Source organism: Chrysemys picta, chromosome 1 (genome assembly GCF_011386835.1).
Source record: "Chrysemys picta bellii isolate R12L10 chromosome 1, ASM1138683v2, whole genome shotgun sequence".
Classification (NCBI taxonomy): Eukaryota; Metazoa; Chordata; order Testudines; family Emydidae; genus Chrysemys; species Chrysemys picta.
This window is the reverse complement of record NC_088791.1, coordinates 19,386,044-19,406,273: the sequence shown is the minus strand read 5'-3', so window position 1 is coordinate 19,406,273 and position 20,230 is coordinate 19,386,044. Positions and strand designations below refer to the sequence as shown.

Here is a 20,230-nt window from a genome sequence, read left to right as displayed (position 1 = left end):
GTCCATTACATTACAATATACTGAAGCGGGCACGTAACTTTGTGAAAATGTACTGAAACTGAAAAAAAAAAACTATCTCAAAAGAAATTCTTACCTTCCTAGTGGACTGTTGTAAGTTTGGATTTATTTTTCTAAGGTGCTTTTGGCAGGTTTCTATATGGTTCAATGTGTTTCTATATGTGCAGCTTTGCATACAAATGATGACATTTCCATGAACAAAATCCGCTTGCCATCAATTTACAATTGATATACATGCAAAGGCTTTGTGTGCATGTGTGACTAAAGTTTATCATTTGGGTGCAAAGGTGACAGTTTACAGAAACCACAATAGTTTTCAAAATCTGACCCTGAATATCTAATATATGTACCATGCCATTAGCTAATGTAAATGGTGCAAATTGACTTGAGGTCAATGGAGCTACAATAATTTACACTGGCTGAGGATATGGTCTTGTGACATTAATGGAAAAAAGGTTCCTACAAAGTGTAATACATTTTCTATATTTTTTAAAAACATATACATAAAAATCTAGATAGGATTAATCTTTAAGTCTGATTTTTGCTTTTCACAAATAATCCTACCTTGAATGAAAGCAAATTAGCCATGTTACACTTGATATTAGTGGGAACATTCTGTTTTCCCTAAGCAGAACAAAAAATTCCAGGTACTGCAGATAAGCTGATGATACCTTTTTTTTGTGTGTGTGTGTGTGTGTTAAAACCAAAAATAGGAAATGCCATTTGTCATGATAAATTATACATTTTAGTCTGTAAGTGACTGTTGAAAGCACTTCCTCCCAGTTTATAATTATATCCCCCAGTGATATACAGAAGGCAAGTGACGTAAACCTAAATGAGCGCTTTTTAATGCTTTGGTGGCAGTGTTATTGCAAAGCATGCTTTAAGATAGTAAATATAGGAACAGTCTTCTGAACAGGGCAAGTGACAGCTGTTTGACTCTGGGCAAAGAACTTCAAGTGAGATATTGTAATCTTTTAGGTCTAGAAATAGCTGGGAAAGAGGAATGCTCTCCAGAGAAGACTTCCCTAAGGGAGAGGATCAGTGTGAGACTATATTGTTCAACCAATGAATACTAGCTAAAGAGTAGACTCTACTGACTAACCTGTTATATTAAACGCACAAGTCTTTTTGTGTTTTTACTGCCTATTCTAATTTCAGCATGTACCTCTAACACCAAAGTGTAGGAAGAGCCTTAGGGAACAGTGAGGCAGAGTGGTGAAGCTCCAGTCGAAGGAATTGGAATTATACACACCATTACAAGCAGATCATTTAAATAGTTCATGGTCTCCTGACATATAGCAGTATGTTGTGTTGCTGTGGACGTAGTGGAAGGAAGACACAAGCTCAAATTTAAGGAAAATTGTCTAGATTAGTTGAAGCTTATTATCAAGTAATGCTGCAGGGCAAGTAGAACTTTCAACCACACTAAATTACTCATTGTTGGTTTTAACCATAGATACGGACACCTGTGTCTGCAGGCATAGAGAATTAAGCCGACCAGATTTGGCACTGCAGGTCAAGGCATCCCGAGAAGACACAATTGAACCAGATGTCGGGAGTTTATGCTTTACCCATTTGGACTATATTTATACTACAATAAGTATAATCAAGACGCATGCACAAACAGTGCAAAACAGATTCTTCAAGAGAGTTCTGCACCCAGCACTTCCCATGTAGGTCCCTACATGAAGCAGCCAGATTTTTCAAAATGTTCCTCACCCGTTAGCTCCCACTCTGTGTGTTTAACAGGAGCTGCTGGAGGCTACGCTGTTTTGAGAATTGGACACCAACTGTGGCTGCTGAGCATTTTGGAATATCTGGTCCCGTACGTCGAGCAACCATCTCTATTTTGGTGTATATACACATTACTATACGTGTTCATAGCTCCCAATGTTGGGAGTTACACATGTATATAATAAAATGGAACTAGCTATTTCGAAGTTCTCCTATAATGTTCATTTGACTGGCAAAACGAAAACATAAAGCTCAAGACATTATTTCCTATAACACCACTAGCCTAGAAACTTGATCTCATTTGAGACTCAATTATGCCTGGTCATTAGGGTCTCTTTACAGTACATTTGCTTTTATTATGATATCTTATCTGTCCTTTTTCTCAGTAGAAGCTGGACGTCTACTATTAATGCATCTTAGTTTAATATAATCTCTCTGTGCCTTGGCGTTGCAGATTCCACCTAACCATTTCCCCCCTAATGCATTAAGTACTTCCATAATCAGCAAAAGCCACATCTAGTAGTAAATTATATTTGTTTGCCTTGTCAGTGTTTCATTAATTATACTGCTGTGAAAAACCCAGTCGAAGCTTGCCCATTCTCTTGTTTGGCTAAACACGAACTGCTACAGAGAATTGGTTGCTCAGTTTGTTGCAAACATTTGTCAACCCAATACTGAAAATTTGTAGACCCAGTGGTCGCTGAAGTCTCAATTGTGACTCTTCGTGGATAGAAGATCAGTCCTGGGTAGGCATCCACACAGGTGTGTGTGTCCAGTTCTTTGTTCTCCTGTGCGTGCATGTCTTTCTAGCTCATTTTTTCCTCTTCATTTCTCTTTCTGAATCAAGAAGTCTTGCAGTTAATTGCTTTTTTCCTCAAGGGTCTTTCTTAGGAACCTAACGCCCACTGTCAGTAATGCTAACTAATGCATCAGGCAACACGCTACAGAATACCAGCAAATGAAGAAAGCTGTACAACGATACCATAGAAATGCAGCAGATTTACCTCTGAGATTACTACATACAGGGATTTTGCTGAGACATGGGCCGTCTCATAATCAAAGCATAATGTTTTCAAAGTGTAATAACATACAGACATTGAGACTATTCCAAAACATGATGAAGAAACTAAACAGTGCCAATGTGACATTGGAGTTCCTCATGTTTCCAACATGACTTTGGCCACTCCATGGAAACTTAATCAAAAACACAATCTCTAATGATCTGGTCCATACTTTTTTGAAAAAGCCCAGCTTTTTTAATCATTACCAAAGTTTCATAAATCCGTGGAACTGATCACAAAAATACTGCATTTGGAGCACAGGGAATCTGCAGTAAGAACATCTATCGCTACAGTGTTATGGATTACAGTAATGGCTGGGGAAAGGAGATGCCGGCTGGGTACAAAGAACACATCAGCTAAAGTAGTGTATGGGTCGTTATTACTATTATTTATTATTTCTATTATTGTAGCACCTAGGGGCCCTAATCATAGGCTAGGTGTGGTGCAAACACAGAACAAAAAAGACATTGTTAGTAATACTTGTGGGGGTGATACACTGATGCTCCCCACCTCAGCTGGGATTCTATTTTCCCCTTAAGCCAGTGCATACCCCATACAAAAGGCTCGTGTACTCTGACTTTGCACAGATGCTTAGGATTTAGCCTTAACCGAGACAGCAAAACAAAGGCTCTCACCATAGAGTAGCTGAAGATTAATCAATCACTATTTAGATACATCATTATCGATGATGAAAATATTATGTTTCCAAAAAATATGCTGATTTACTAAGTATAAAGCCTATTTTACAGCTAAGGCAAGTGAATTTTAGACATCATTAGTAATCCATGTTATTGCACATTACTTAGACGGTACTATGGGTGAGGTTATTTCCTTCCTGGACAAAATTGAGATTTCTTAAAGAAACAAATTAAAGTTTCCTTTTTTAAAAAAAAAAAAAGAGGGAAAAAAAGAATGTGCATTTCTCACCTTACAAATTCTTCCAACTCGGGAAAGGATCGCTTTGTCAGATGTGCTGCTATCTTGAGATATTTCTCGGAAAAAGAAATAGATTTTGTCATCGTCTGGGTTGTATGTGTCCGGGATGGGGTAGGTTCCAATAAATTTTGCTCCTAAAAGAAACCCCCAAAACAAAAACAAATTATTAAAGTATAAAAAAAGAACTCCTAATACTTGAGACCAAGATTCTGCGTTTGTGTCCATGAAGCAGATCATGGTGAAATCAAGGAGTCATCATAAGCACATCTGAGAGAAGTCTGGTCACAAGACTGTATTGACCCCAAAAGTATTTACATCTAATAGGGTAGCTTTTATTCTTCAGGCTATATTCTGTTGCAGAACCCTGCATTGACATAATTGTCTGCCATTGTGAGCTTACAGGGTTAATGCCAAGGTTTTTAAATCCAAAATCAATACCTATGATACAGCTGATTTGCTGCTTTTGTTACCCTGTTTCCTGCTAAGCGGGTTTTCCAAAATCACACACTATATTACACAGTTATCTAATTTAAAAATGGCAGCACTTAGTAGTAGTCCAGGGATGTAGGAAACCACAAATGTTTACGAGAGACAGTATGCAAGGGAGCAATATAACCTCTATTTGTTTGCATGACTTAAGCTCAGATATTAATAACAGCTGTACTAAGACAATAGTTTCCTATGCACATGTGCTAGGATGGCCTTACTAAGTCAACAGTGTTGAGAGTGTCTCACTAAGACAATTGGTTCATATATCCCTGTTCTGCTCTCCAGTCTCATTTTCAAAGGTTTAATAACTTGGCATTTTCACTTTCTTGTGCATTCAAATCAGAAAGTAACAAAATGCCAGCCACCTTAGCTAGCAAAGCAACAACAAGCAACAAAATTCAAATACACAAATAGAGGGGGAAATATTTAGGGAAATTGCTTTAAGATGTCCTTGTGATCTGCTACATGACTGAGATCCTCTGGGAGCACTTAAGATAACTGTCCTTTGCACTGAACAAGAGGTGGGCCAGTGACCAGACTACCTCAGCGTGAGTAGGCCCTTGACTCGAATTCATTTCCCAGGCTGGTCAGATAGAGCATAGTATCTCTGGCCCTCACCGGGTACAGTGGAAGGATCATCTTTTCTCCCAGTTGTTTGGCTAGGGGGTAAGAAAGAGGGGCAAAACGAAGACTAGAAGATGTTGAGTGAGTGAGCAGTGAACTGGTCGTTTGCAGGGAATGATGTTTTCTTCTGCCTCCGTAAGAAGTTAACTGACTTGTATTTAAATATGTTTGTTTAAATTCTCAGTATGCACACTGATGCCAGAGAGCGAAATGTATGGGCCAGAATAACATTCGTATTACTCCAGTTTCACACTGGTGTGACTCCATGGAGTTACATGTCAGTGTAAAATTGGAATGACGCAGTAGATCATTTGGGCTAGGATTTTCAAATGAGCCTAAGGGAGGAGTTGGGTGCCTAACTCCCACTCAGCCCCTTTCAGGCTCTTTTGAAAATACCAGCCCTAGCCATTAATAAATCAATAGCATTAATGTGCTTCCAAGGTGGCTATCAGCATATAGAGCTAGTTAAAAATAAACAAATAGCAAATTCTGAAAAATACCTTGACAACATCCTTATTACTTTCAGATTTGTTTAAAAAAATCCACATCTGCAGAGCTAAACTCTGAATTCTGATTTTTTTTTAATTACAATTTTACTGGTTTCCTTGGCAAATGGAATCCAAAAACAAATGCACAAATATCAGTTCCTGGAACATATTTAAAGCAATCTCAAACAAATTGAATAAAGGAACAGGAATACTTAAGTAATACAATATTCAAGGATTTAAATTCACAATTGAAAACATTAAAGTTGAAAGTTACATCCAAACAAATAAACTGGAAAAGGTAATCATACACAGACAAAGACATAGAAATCAATGTAATAAACATGACACACACACACACACAAAATATATTTTTTCCACAAGTGAGATCTTCCTCTCATCTTTAGTATCCTGTTCACACTCCATATAGAAAAACAAATTATAATCAGTTCTGATATGGTTTTTGTATGTTTTGTAGAGAGAACAAATGGCATAATTGTGCATTTTAAATCATTGTTTATATTCTCAATCATATTGTCTGTCTTCATTCAAAAACCTGACTAATTTCAATAGAAAGATTGTAAAGATTTCATTTGTTGAGGTGTGTATAAGGAAACAATAAGGCACTGAGATGATAAAAGTCCTGGTAACAGATGATACAGTATATCCTGGTATTGCATAAACCTTTTGTAATTTGCTCTGATGTCCTTCTGGGAGCAGCAATAAAACTATAGAAAGTTCACTCTATATCCCTGGTGTTGTATCTGATAACCTATTTTAAACAATGCTCCAATCCAAAATTATAGGCTTGCTTGGTCAAGAGGCTCAATAAAGTTTATTCAACTGAGTAAGTCGTATTAAGACTCATGAGGCCCGGATGCAGAGGGAATCAAAGGAGTGGGAAAGGCCGAGAAAGCAGGGAAGTGAAGGGAGCAGATCTGAAGCAGCATGAGCTAGTGGAAGACACGCTGCACCAACACTATGATTTTGGGCCTCTAGAGGGCATGGGTATAGAAGAGGGGCAGCTACTCCGTGATACGTGCTTCCCATGAGTTCTACATTGTGGAACAAACCCCTGGAGGTTAATGATATCCAGGGAGACATTAACTCTGACAATGGCATTAGCTCCCTGGACAAGTGGGAAGAATGTGCACTTGCTTGGTGTATACGTGTGTGTGGACAGATCAAAGACAGCATGGTTCAGGAGCCAGGCACACTGCCATAGGACTCTTCAATTCTCATACAATCCTTTTCACTGGCTATCTTGCCAAGAATCTGCTTGGCTTGGACAAGACAGATCCACAGAGCTTCAGTCTAATGCCCAATCCTGAGAATAGATCCACATGCTCATTGACTTCAGCCAGTGGCAGATTTAGAGTTAGTGGGGCCCTATGCATAGCTTCATTTTCAGGGCCTCCCCCTCGGGACCCAGCCAAGAAAAAGAACATTCTTTTTTTCTTTATCCTCCTCCTATTTTATAAGTTATGGGATGTAAATGAAAATAAAGTGAGGTACCCTGATTGGGGCAGGGGCTTGGGATGCAGGGGGGGGGTGCAGGAGTTGGGCTCTGGGACGGAGTTTGGGTGCTAAGTGTGGGCTCTGGGCTGAGGCAGGGGGGTTGGGAGCGGGAGGGGTGCGGGTTCTGGGAGGGAGTTTGGGTGCTGGGTGCAGGCTCTGAGCTGGGGCAGGGGGTTGAGATGTGGTGGTGGGGAAATGGGGTGGCGCTTAACTCAGGCGGCACAGCTCCCAAAGTGACTGGCACCCCCCCCCCCCCCCGGCAGAGGCTCCTAGGCAGGGGAGGGGGACAGGGGGTCTCCGTGCACCACTGCCCGCAGTCGCTGGCCTCAGTTCCCAGCCAATGGGAGTTGCAGAGTCGGTGCTCAGGGCGGGGACAGTGCGCAGAGACACCCCCCCTCCAGGGGCCGCAGTGTGGCACGGAGGGAGGGAGGCAGAGTGGACAGGTAGCCGCCTTAGCCCTGCTGCTGGCACGTCTCTGCATGCCCCTTGGGGGGAGGGGGACAACAGGTCTCCCTGTGCTGCCCGGTGTGGGGGCAGCGTGCGGAGCCTCCTCCCCCACACCAGGGGTGCATAGAGACGTGCCAGCAGCCGGCTGTTTTTGGGAGCGATGTGGGGCCACCAGCCATGGCATGAAGGCAGCCTGCCTACCTGAGCCCTGCTACGCCGCTGACCATGACTCAGGGGCAGGTTGTCAGATATTTGTCCTGCATTTTGGGTCCCCCCCTGTCATTGGGGGCCCAGTGTCACCGCACAGTTTGTTTTATGGTAAATCTGCTCCTGACGTCAGTGGGACTCTGTGCAGGAATAAGAGTCCCAGTGGGTGTGAATTTGTTTGAAGGTTTATTCATCTCGTCTCTTCTGAAAGGCTGCTATTAATGCAGTCAAGAGTAGGATGTGAAGGCAATGCACTGCACAGGACCTAATGGTGTCCCAGAAATCTTTGCCTTCTGCATTGTTTTTTCCCTCCACAAGAAGGAAAAATACTGCTTCAAAGAACATTTTACTAAAAAATTAAAACTTAAAATGCTAACATGCATTATAGCACAATCTCCTCTGCACTCAACCCCGCCCCCCCAAGCCATATATTTTTCACTTATCCTAAGTAAAATATGAGTCACCCCTGCAAGTAATTTATTGCTAATTATACAATTACTTAAATATGTACAACCATTCCTAGAGGTCTAACATATGCCTGGTAAATGGATAGTGAATTTAGATTCTGGAGTGATTTTAAACCTAAATATTTTCTTAGCACCAAAATCTGCTGAAAGCACAAAATGTATGTGATTGTTAATATTACTTAATAAACTAGTGATGCACTGAATATTATGGTACAGTATATAGTGCAAAAAACAATCATAGTAGTTAGAATTTCCTCAGCCTTAACAGAATCATTTTAAAACATTAAAAACAGCTAGTTTCTATGTATTCCAATGTAGAACAATGCATGGATTGTCTCTGTCAAGTTTCAGACATGCTATAATTGTAGTCCTTAAATACGGCTGGAAAGAGAGGAAAAACCTGACAGAGATGTTGGGGGCTTCATTATTTACTTGGTATGAGAGAGTATCCTCACCACAGCCTAACATACTAAGTTGCTTTTAAAACTCAGCCATATTCATATAATGCACACTGTCCTTACAGAATTCTCACAAATATGTTACCTCTTAGGGAAAACAAAATAAATTAAAAAAAAAAGATGGTCTAAAAAGCCAAACTAAAACACATACAAAACTCTCAATTTCTTTGCTTTATGTTGCACCCATTTACTGGTCCCTTGCCTGTTTAGGGCCCAATCCTAACCACACACACAGAGGTAACTTTTTGATGCCATTGAACAGCCCAAGTGGAAATTAATGGTGTAGGTAAGTGTGTGCAGGGTTGGACTGTTAGGTTGTAAGGCACAGAACACAAAGGTATTGAGGCGTCTAATTCCCATTAATTGGTGCCTAAACACCTTTGGGGATCTGGGTCTCAGTTCTTTTGGGCAGGAAATGGAACCTTCTAATATGTCTGTGCCATGCATACCAACAGTAGTGCTAGAACTGTAACAACTAAATTCATCAGCTCACAACAACATTAAATCTTTTCTGTGATAATACGTTACCCCTTAGGAAACTGGCTAATCCTAAGGATGTTTATGCCATAAGTACTGGTCAATGTCCAGGGTTCTAAATTGGCTAGTGAGGGACCAGGCCACTTCAAAACTCCTGAAAGGAGCCAGTCCTGGCCTGAGCAGGCCTGCCTCACTTTCTAAGAACCCTCTCCTGCTCTGGACTGCAAACTGAACATGCCTTGCCTTCCTTCACTGCCAGACCTCAGGAAGTGTAGCAGCCGGCGGATTGGCACTCAGCAAGAGAGGTGATGCAGAACAGGTACAGAGGCAGCCAAGGGAGGAAAGCAGGAGACAGCAGAGAGGGAGCTCAGCAAGGCCTAAAGGAGAGGAGATTCTCCACCTGCTTGGAAGGATCCCAGTTTTACAGCCTGGGGAGGGCTAAGGATATTTTAGTGGTTGTATATATGGCTTTTTTACTCAGGAAAGACACTGGGACAGGGGAATGGGCACAAGTGAATAGAAAGGTGAGGCAACTGCATGGGAGGAGAGAGAGGAGTGAAAGAAAGAGTAAACTCTTGTCAAAGGGTTAACAGGCACAATGATCCCTTTCAGAGGATAACTATGGAGAAGTCAACTTACCCCTACGGTCAGGAGCTCTGGTTTTACAATTCACCCATAATAGTCACATGGTCATGCTGCATCAGGGCCCAGTGTTGCCACATTTTTAAAGAGAATGGATGGCTGAAAGGGGACACTTTCATATCTCCTCATTGAAAGGTATTAGGATTGTGGGTGAAGTTTTCTGTGCCACTCTGTGTGTGTGGTTTGAGGATGGCTGGGTATAAATATATTTTTTTACAGGGTTTATTACTTTTAAAATGTTTTAAATGGGCAAGAAAAAGCAGTCTGTTACTTAGGAAGCAAATTTAAAGCATTCATAGTGGTTTTAAACTGCTCCTTGGAGTAGCACGGGATATTTATCCCCTGTGTGTGTGTGTGTGGGGGGGGGGGGGGGGGGGGAGGGGGGGGGGGGGGAGGAAACCTCCTACCTAATAAATGGAATTTCTAGTCTGACATTTCAGAGCGCTGTAGGAAGCAGTTTTTAATAAATGATTGCAACTGTTTGGTTAAAAAATATTATTCCAACAACACTGAAAAACTAGAAGCACTTATGCCATGAAATTATTTCCAACTACTGTGCTATATATAGACTCATAGATTAGAGATGGAAAGAATTCTTAAGTCTTCTACTTCAAATCCCTTCCATTGCAGTATTTTCCCCTCTGGTACATTTCTCCAGCACTTTCTCCGTTCCACTTTTAAAAGACTGTAGTTGGGAATAACTAATGATGCAACTTTATTTATGCTTGTTATATGCATGTTTTTAAAGAAAATGGGCCTCTGAACTTTCAAAAAAGCAGAGACAATGCAGTCAACAGCAACATATGTTTATTGTCCTACCGTTAAGCCAGTAATGTTCGGAAATGTCAGTTCTGATGTAATGGTGGTCGTGAGAAGGGCCCAGAGAACGTGTTAAAGCTGTATCTTTGCCAAGGAAATCAGAAGCTGTTCCAGCATAGAGGTAGTCATCTGTCAATGAGAAAGACATAGTGAGGCTTTCGTCAAGAACATGGTGTATATATGGTTTATTTTATTCCAGTATTGTTGCATTAATAAAGTATACATATTTTACACCATTCTTTTCCTTTAAATCAAAGTCTTTGATTCTGTAATGTAACATAAAGGATAACATTTTCAAATATACCTCAGTGACTTCGGAGCCCAGGTCCCATTATCAAAAGTGACTTAGGCACTGAGGAGCCTAAATCCCATTGACTTTCAATGAAATTTAGGAAGAATTTCCAAAGGCTCCTAAGTGCTAACTAAATAATTTAATACAGATCGGTGTTGCATACGCTGCAAACTGGTAATGCTGAATTTTGATACAGGGCCCAATCCTGATCAGGTTAAAGTAAATGAGCCTCTTTTCCTGGGTCAGGTGATGATGATTTACCTCACAACACAACTAGAGTTAAACATAATGAGAGTTCCAGATTGTTTCCATGCATTGCACTGTGCCAGTTGCAATTGCAGTTACAGTTTATTCCTCTGCTTAGGTTTCCGTATGGTTCTTAGAATCCAAAGCCAGAAGGGACCATTGTGATCATATCGTCCAACCTCCTGTATTTCACAGGCCGTAGAACTTCCCAAAAATAATTCCTAGAGCATATGTGACTATCTTCGTGGCATCTCAGCACTGCACAAAATTAAAGGCGCACAGAAGACCAGAACAATGTTTGCTGTCTGTGTTCATAGCATAGCTCTTTTGTAAAAAGAAGCCAAAAAAGACCTTGCTGCACAAGTTTTCCATTGCACTGTGCATTCCACAATATTTCTTTAATTCTTGCGAAATAAGAAGCTATGTTTAATAACAATGATTTTTATAACACATTTGTATATGATGACATATTTCTGGTGTTTGTAAGAAGAAACAACAAAACTATGATGATGCGTGTAATCCACACATGAATGGCAGAACTTCATATTGAACAGCAATCATAAACCACATATAAAAGGCCCCTTTACTCAAATTCTGACATGGCTGAAAACATTCTATGTGATCTCTGTGCAGATAAATCTGAAGCTGAAAGTAACTGCATTTTTAATATTATGCAATACTGATGTTGTGAAGTTTCTTCTGTTCAGAGAAAAACACATATTAAAAAATACACCTAATCCTCCCCCAATAAATATGAACCAAACAAACCTATTTTATCAGTATTACTATTATCTAAGTAATCCTTCCGTAACAGTATTTTAAAATACATCTTTCAGACAGCATGTCTCCTTTGTGCAGTGACAATAGCACATTCTGAAAGGTAAATGTCAAAATGAGGAATGGATGATATAATTAGTGTTTGCTAGCTGACAGGCATTCAATGATTGATACATCTGAAAGACTCAAAGAAAATGCCCATCCTCACTTAACCTTTGTTGACAAGGAGCTTTCAGCACTTAACTTATTCTTTGGTATCCTGCATTCCAACTTCCTGTTGTTTCCTATAAAGGCTTTGGTAGACAAGAATTTTTAAAAAGGGATGGATGCTAAACTATATTAATAATAAATGCATTAAAAAGCTTTAAGCAACTGCATAATAATATAAAAATGCCTACGTAGGATAGGCAGATATTCAAAGCTTTTGGTAACACCCTTGCAACTACTCATGCAAGGAAGTAATTGTAGAATCAGGCAAATAGCTTTTTAGATTAGGTACTAAAATAGACACCAACAAATGCATTCAATCTGCCCCCGTAGGTTTTAGCCAAAGGGACTAGTTTTTTAACATAATGTATAGCTAATCTGTACACAAGATATTGAGGCCAAATGTTTTGCAATATTTAAAAAAAAACATAGACATTTATAAGGAGAATGAGAGCATTCCCAATTACATGAAAATATATAACTATTTATAAAGGATAGAATTCCTAGCTCTTGTAGAGTGTTTCACATCTTTAGATCTCAAAGCACCTTACAAAGGAGGTCAGTATCATTACCCCAATTTAAATATGGGGGAAAATGAGGCACAGAGTAGGGTTGTGACTTGTCCAAGGTCACACAGCATGCCTGGGCAGAGCCAGGAATTGAATGGAGGTCTCTTTTCATAGACTCTAAAACCATGTTTCATCTGAACTCCTGCATAACACAGGCCATAGAACTCCCCCCAAATAATCCCGATTTGAACTACAGCATCTCTCTTAGAAAAATATCTACTTTTGATTTAAAAATGGCCAGTGATGAAGAAGCCACCCAATACTTGGTAAAGTGTGCCAATGGTTAATTACCCACCACTATTAAAAATGTACACCTCATTTCCAGTCTGAATTTGCATAGCTGCAACTTCCAGCCACAAGGAACTTGGCAGCAGTGGGTCCCACTCCAATGCCCAATCTTGGTCCAGTGCCCAAGCCACTAGGCCAAACTGCCTCCCTATGTTTCAGGCCATGAACTAATTGATGTGTTAGGAAGACATTTCCCCCAAGGGCAGGTGATTTCACAGCTGCCTATTGCAGTGTTTCTTGTACCTTCTCCTGAAGCATTTGGCATTGGTCAGGGATGGGATACTGAACTAAAGGGGTCACTATTTTGGTCCAGCATGGCAGTTCTTATGTTCTAAATGATATGTTTTAATACATTGAAACGTGTCCTCTTCTTCACTGCACAAAACTTAACAGAGCACTTAAAAGTATTTTAATGCTACTGAAATTAACAACCAGCTCTATAATAAATCAGAGTGTTCTGTCACATTAGGAAAAAGAGAACAGTAGAAGTTTTTAGAATCCCTTTTTAGAAACAGACTTCATGGCCATTAAAAAGGGCTAGGGGTTCCTGAGAATGGTAACCCTCTGGCTTTAATCTATTGTTTTTAATAAAAGAAGTGCTGGCCCTCCAGCTGGGTCAAGATCACAAATCATCGATCTTATTATTGTAGAATAAAGGCTGAACATTAGTCATATTCTTTTTATAACCCCAAGTGTCTGATACTTCAAAGCACTATCACCACTCCTCTTTTGCTGTAAATGAAAAGGTCATGGTGCGTCACTCTTATCTCGTATTCATACACTTGATGGACAAGTTAAATGAAAATTGTCCAAAGCTCTGAACCAAACCATGACAAAAGTAGCTCTCTTACAGTGGTTTGAAATTCAGAGGTCAGGCTGACATTCCATGACACCAAATGTCAGACCACACAGCATGGAAGTACAGGCTTCTGAAGTGGCTACTCAAATAATTAGAAACCTCAAAATGGATTTATGCAGATGACTTCATGTATGTCAACAGACTTCAAAGGGCTGACAATATTGATAATAGCCACAGAACCCCTGAATCATATGAAATACTGTGTGTACAGTTTTTTTTTTTTAAGCAGAAATGACTGGGTAAAGATGACACCACTTGTTTCTAAACTGGCAGCTTTTCCTTTATTGGCTCTCCTATTTCCCCTTTAGCTTTATTGCACTCATGGTTTTTTTTTTTTTAGCATATGCAAAGTGAACGACACTGTTGGGCCAGGTCATGAGCTAGTAAAAATTGGCATAAAAGACAGCGGCTTTGCACTGGCTAAGGATCTGGCCCTGTTGTTTTTAGTTAAATAAGATTGTGATGAACACGCAAGGAAGAAGCATCCGTGATGTTGACATCTTACCTGTCATTACTGAAGCAAACGGCTGATGAGGATCAAAAGGACATTTCAACCTGCCAGACTCCAGGTTCTGAGTGTCCAGTCTGAATACCATTTCCTGAGAATAAATGCAAATTCATTAACCAGGTGTCAATGCAGAGAGAGACTAAGTCTCAGACATATTGCTCTTCTCATATATGAAGTAACGGTGTATTAGACTGTGTATCTCTCACGCGTCTGGCCTTTATGTCTGTAGTTTTATAGATCTGCTTTGTATCTGGCTTTTACAGTCATCATTTTAATGCATCACAGTCATTTAATAGCAATGAGTCTAATAAAAATAAACTGATCTGAAAACAGATGCATTGTTCAATTCCATCCATCCAGATTAAAGGCTGGATGTGCCTTAAAGGCATAAGTCCTTGTTGGGGAGGGAGTGCTGAGAGACTGTGCACAAATGGGAGGGATTCTGGCTATCTCCACGTGGATTTCTCTTGGGGCTCCTGAACTCTTTACATGAGTGCAGCATGTGCTCTCCCCTTGCCATCTTTAAAGAAGCTGTTGACGCTGGGGCTCCTAGCATGGCTCATTGGCTCCAGTCACCACTTGCATAGTGACTAGGAGCTGGGCAATGGCACAAGGCATAAAGCAGGATGGAGAAAAATCATGATTTAAAAAAAAAAAATGGATTTAAAAAAAAAATATCAAACAATGGTTTTTAGTTAGATCTTATTTATGCATTTACATGTTGCTAGTCCTTTACTTTCAGCCCGTTTTATAGTCTTTAACTGCGTAAGTGGCTATTTGGTACTTGTTTCCTTCATTAGTTTCCTATTTGTTAGTAAAATTTCAAGATTTACAGAGATTTTTTTTCCACTAAGAAATTTCACACTTAAAATGTTTGTCTGTGCTGGGAGAGAGAAACCCCCCCCACATAAGTCTAGGGCCTCCTTATGGGTTTGTCTAGCCTTGGAATGTTTTACCAATTATACCAGTATAATTATGCCTGTATCATTTAACAGCTACTGTTATACTAATATAACTTGCAAGGTGGACACACTTATTCTGGAGTAAGAGTGGCTTTTCTAGGTTAGTTTAAACCCCTTACAAAAGCAACATAAGCTAAACGGAAAAAAAAAACAAAACAAAAAGGCACTCATACCAAAATAAGAGTATCCACCTAGGGACTTATATCACTATAAGTAGAGTGGTTTAAATTAACACTTTAGTTTCCACTGGTATAGCTTTTCTGTGGGGACATGCCCTAATATCCTTATTGTGAGAACAGCACAAACTGAAACACAAAATTGATAAGCAAATAGTCTGGGCTGTATTTGCAGTCACCACTACATTCCATTACATTGAACTGTCAGAAGTCAAGAAAGCTGAAATGGTTCAACCATATTACACTCTTCCAACATGGTTTGCCATCTGAAGTCAGTGGGACCCTGTGCTTTTTAATCACTTAGCTGCTTTTGAAAATCCTACTCTTATGTCTATAAATATGGGCTTGTGGTGGGTCGGCTGCCCCACACAGGGAGAAGAAGGGGTTAAAAGCAGCACCAGGGAGGCTGCACAGAACCCATTAATCAGGAAAGGGCTTATTGATCCCACCAATAGGGGGAAGGCTTGCTGGAGCAGCCAATCACAGCCAGCGAAGGCCATATATAAAGGGCTGCTCAGCAGTGCAGAAGGCAGTCTCTCCCTGGAAGGCAAGGGAGGAGGACTGGCTGCCTGAAGTAGCAGAGGCAGAGGCAGGGTGAGCTGCTGGCTTACCACTGCCAGGCTGGGGCCTTGCTCCAAGGGCTGAGAGGGGTGCTAGGGCTATGGGGGAAGTGGCCCAGGGAAAATAGGCAGCAGGTTGGAGGATGGCAGTAGGTGGCTGCCAGCTATAGGGTCCCTGGGTTGGGACCCAGAGTAGTGGGTGGCCTGGGTCCCCCCACTTTCCAGTGAGGAGAGTGGCCGGTATACAGACTGCAGTTTGTCCCTGAGGCGAGGGGCTGGACATTGGACTCCAGTTGGCCAGTGAGGCAAGTGGCAGGAATAGAGACAGCCGGAGGGCCATGCCCAGAAGAGGACACTGTGGTCTGGGGAGCCATGTGGGTCCAAAGAGTGGAGACAGCAGTGATGGCAGGCCTGACACCACTAGCTGAAGGTGGCCTGGAAGGGCCGAGAGCTCATTCCCAGGATGGCCAGCAGGAGGCGCCATGGTGGTGAGTCCCGCTTTGTCACAGGGCTTAAAGCAAACATTAGGCTCCTATTTTTGGACCGTATGTATGAAAAAAACCACAACCTTTGTTAATGTAGTGAAGGTCTAAATAGTTTTTCATTGTTAAAACAAAATCGCTTCGGTGTTAGTGACAAAAATGTTATGCCACTAAGGGAAAAGTTTCAATAAAAAATATCAATTTTAGCCTGTGATGCTGCAAACACTCACATGAATGCTTAACTTTATGCATGTGAGTACTCTCATTGAAGTTAATTTGACTATTTGTGGGAGTAAAATTATGCAACTGCTAAAGTATTTGTTGGACCAGGGCCTTAATTTTCCATATTTTGTTTTTTGCCTGGAGCAGTTTTGTATAATTGCAGTGAGATACCCTACTAGTAGTGGCATTTAAAAACCACTCCTGCATTTATAGTTTAGCTCTTCATACATTTTAATTTAAAATTGCAATAGCACAAATTTTCGAATTAGTTTTACAAAGTTTCAACCCGATTTAAACCAATTATTAAAATAAAATAAAAATCAAGTGCCCCCAATGAATGGTTGAAATCACTTTGTGTTAAATTATTCCACCCTGTCTTGGGGCACGGAGGGCAGGCTACTTACACACCCACAGAGGGTCATGTACAATAGGACTCCTTAACAAGTTAAATCCACCAATCAGCTACACTACATGGTTAGATCAATACAAGGCAGCTTACGTTAACCTAGTGTGGATGTGTCTTCACTTAAATTTGGCTCCCGTCGATGTAAATGCCCCACTATGCCGACTTAACAACAAATATCACCTCCCCAAGCAGCGGAGAGTCACAGTCGATGTAGTTAGGTCAACACAAGGTATGTCTACACAGCAAAGAAAACCCCACAGCTAGCCAGTGCCAGCTGACTTTGGCTTGTGGGGCTTGGGCTAAGGGGATGTTTCATTGCTGTGTAGACTTCTGGGCTTAGCTTGGAGTCCAAGCTCTAGGACCTTGCAAGGTAGGAAAGTCCTAGAGCTTGGGCTGCAGCCTGAGCCTGAAAGTCTACACTGCCGTGAAACAGTCCCGCAGCCTGAACTCTGGGAGCCCACGTTGATTGGCATGGGCCAGCCACAGGTATCTAGTTGCTGTGTAGACATACACAGTGTCAGTGGAGACACCGTGTTACTTAAATTGACTATTATTGGTCTCCAGGAGCTGTCCCACATTGTTCCACACTGACCACTCTGGTCACCGTTCTGAACTCCACTGCCCAGGGGGTCAGGGAGACAGGAAACTGCCCCTCCTCTTTAAAGCCCTGTGAATTTTTGAAATTCCTTTTCCGGGTTGGCGAGTACACCTACCAGCTGTCCACTGTTGTGTGCAGCTGACCAGGCTGGCTACATGGTGTAGACACATTCTTGCCTGGAGCAAATGGGTGGTATTCGATCTCTGATGGGGAGAAGAGCTTGTGCAGGCATAGCGCCGATCTAGCCATAGAAACGTGGACATCTAGAAGCAGATTACTTGGGGGATACTGGAGAAGGGTTACAACATGGTTGGTGTATGTGTACTTGAAATGGGGCGTTCTTTCCCCTTCATAAATTCTGTTCCCTTAATGTATTAAGTTTTAGAGGTTTTCTTTTAATTGCCTGGTTCCTGTTACAGAATAAAATTCTATTTTTTGGAATAAAATTCACCTTTATTAGTTCACAACATATGCTGGCTGGTGCTGAGCAGTGCTGACACCCACCTCTTTCCTGTTACTTCACTGTAACAGAACCTGTAACACCATTCACGGACAATATTAATAGGTGTATTGACAATGTTCTAATCACTACAAGATTCATATCGGCCTGCAAAAGAGCAAGACGAGGTAGAATACACTATAGCAACACTTACTACTCTGGCTCGCTATTATAATGGTCTTTCAAAGCCTCCCTGAGCCGTGTAGCCCCGTACTGTATCTGAATGTTCAAATTCAGAAGACAGTTGCTTGACCTCCACCCCAGAGGAAACCTTTCTCCTTTTACTTCAGATATTATGTAGGACACAGCAGGCCACTATAACCATTGGGATATTTTTCTCACTTAGGTCCAATCTTGTAAGTAAACAACGCTAGTGATCCTTCAAATGACCAAAGGCACATTCAGCTGCCATTCTGCACCTGCTGAGCCTGATGCCGTCCAGGTGGCCAGTGTATAGCTTCATGACCCTTGGGAGCAATAGGGGTAATCCGCCAGTTGGGAAAGAAAGACCCTGATTGCAGGTTTTTGAACAGTTCCATCTTCTTAAAGATGCGAGCATCGTGTACCTTCCCTGAAGAGCCCACATTGATGTCAGTAAAGCATCACCAGTGATTTACCAGAGCTTGCATTACTATAGAAAAGTAGCCCTTTTTGTGGATGTACTCTGTGGCAAAGTGATCTGATGTTAAAATAGGGATATACGTGCCATCTCTTGCCACACCGCAGTTCAGGAACCCCGTTGCTGCAAAACCAGCCACTATGCCCTCCACATTGCCCAGAGTCACAGTCCTGCATAGCAGGAGGCAATTAATAGCCCTGCACACTTGCATGACAATGACCCCTGTGGTGGATTTCCCAACTCCAAATTGATTCCTGACTGACAGGTAGCAATCTATCCTTGCAAGTTTCCATAGTGTGAATCACCACTCGCTTCTCAACTGTCAGTGCAGCTCTTATTTTGGTGTCTCTGCACTGGAGGTCTGGGGCAAGTTCAGCACACTTTGTGGCTTTATGCACCCAAAAGCTCTGTAGCCTCGTCTCATCATGCCAAACCTGCACGACAATGCAATCCCACCAGTCAATGCTTGTTTCTCAGGCCCAGAACCAGTGCTCCGCCATCTCCGGCTGCTCCATGAATGCCACCAACAACCTGGAATTGGTTCTTTCTATGCCCCACAGCAATCTAGCCTCCAAGGAATCATCACATTCTTCACAGCTCCTCTGGCAGCTCTGCAAACACTACAGGACCATGCCCTCCTTGCTTGCAACGCTCATGACAATAGTGCAGAGCTGTACAGACTCCATGCTTCTGTCACAGATGGCAGGTAGCAAGGAGGGATGTGTGGGTTTTTGTGGGTTTTGAAAAGAAGATGTGAAATATTATGGGATGGAGAACACTTCATTATGGGAAGTTGATCCCCAGCCTCCCAGTCACCACTGCATGACTCGTTTTTGCAATGCCTGATGGGGCCGAAACTTCCCAAAACACCCTGTGCAGGATGATGGCAAGTTGCACAGTGGGATTCTTACCCATGGTGCACTGCTCTCTGCACTGATACAAGCACTCCTGGTGAGGACGTGCTCCGCTGACACAAGGAGCAAAGTGTACACATGCACAAGCGATGTAATAACTGCGGTGACTGTATGCCAATGTAACTGAGATCGGAATAATTTTGTAGTGTAGACATGACTAAAGTTTTCATTTAGGTGACCAGAGGGCTGGCATTTTTATTTTTCCTATTATGTCCATCCATAAATTCTCTAGGTTCATGACAAAATATAAAAACACAGCAACATAAACCATTTATGCGGAATATATAATAACTAAGCTCCCTGCAAAGAATCAAATCCTTCCCAATACTGGGACATATTCCACCCCATTCATTCACCTCATTCCCTCAAATAATGCCACTTGGGACACAGGTAAACATTGCCATGTTCTCAGAGGGTCACCAATGTAAGTTGAGGCATACTGATGGGGAAAATGAATTCTAAGGCTGAAGATCACTGGCCTGCTCCCATCCCACTCCCATTTCAACGAGGTGGTTTTTAGTATGAGCCCCTCAGAGGATCACAACTACAGCAGTATCAAATATGGACAGGGGGTCTCTAAGTTAACCAGGACCCAAGTCATTTAGAGTTTTATACATCAAAACCAAATAGCTCAAACTTCACCCAGAAATCAACAGATAAC

The 20,230-nt window shown here is 41.5% G+C and overlaps 1 protein-coding gene across 11 annotated transcripts in view; it reads right to left on the bottom strand.

Moving 5' to 3' along the window:
* SEMA3D (semaphorin 3D) overlaps positions 1–20,230 on the bottom strand; it is a 195,190-nt gene that overhangs the window by 64,118 nt on the left and 110,842 nt on the right. For all 11 annotated transcript variants that reach the window (XM_005304502.5, XM_005304501.5, XM_065553614.1 and 8 more), the window contains 3 exons: positions 14,129–14,222; positions 10,386–10,514; positions 3,744–3,886 (listed from right to left, as the gene is read on the bottom strand). In XM_005304502.5, the coding sequence (XP_005304559.2) occupies positions 3,744–3,886; positions 10,386–10,514; positions 14,129–14,222 (366 nt within the window). The remainder of the gene's footprint in view (positions 1–3,743; positions 3,887–10,385; positions 10,515–14,128; positions 14,223–20,230) is intronic.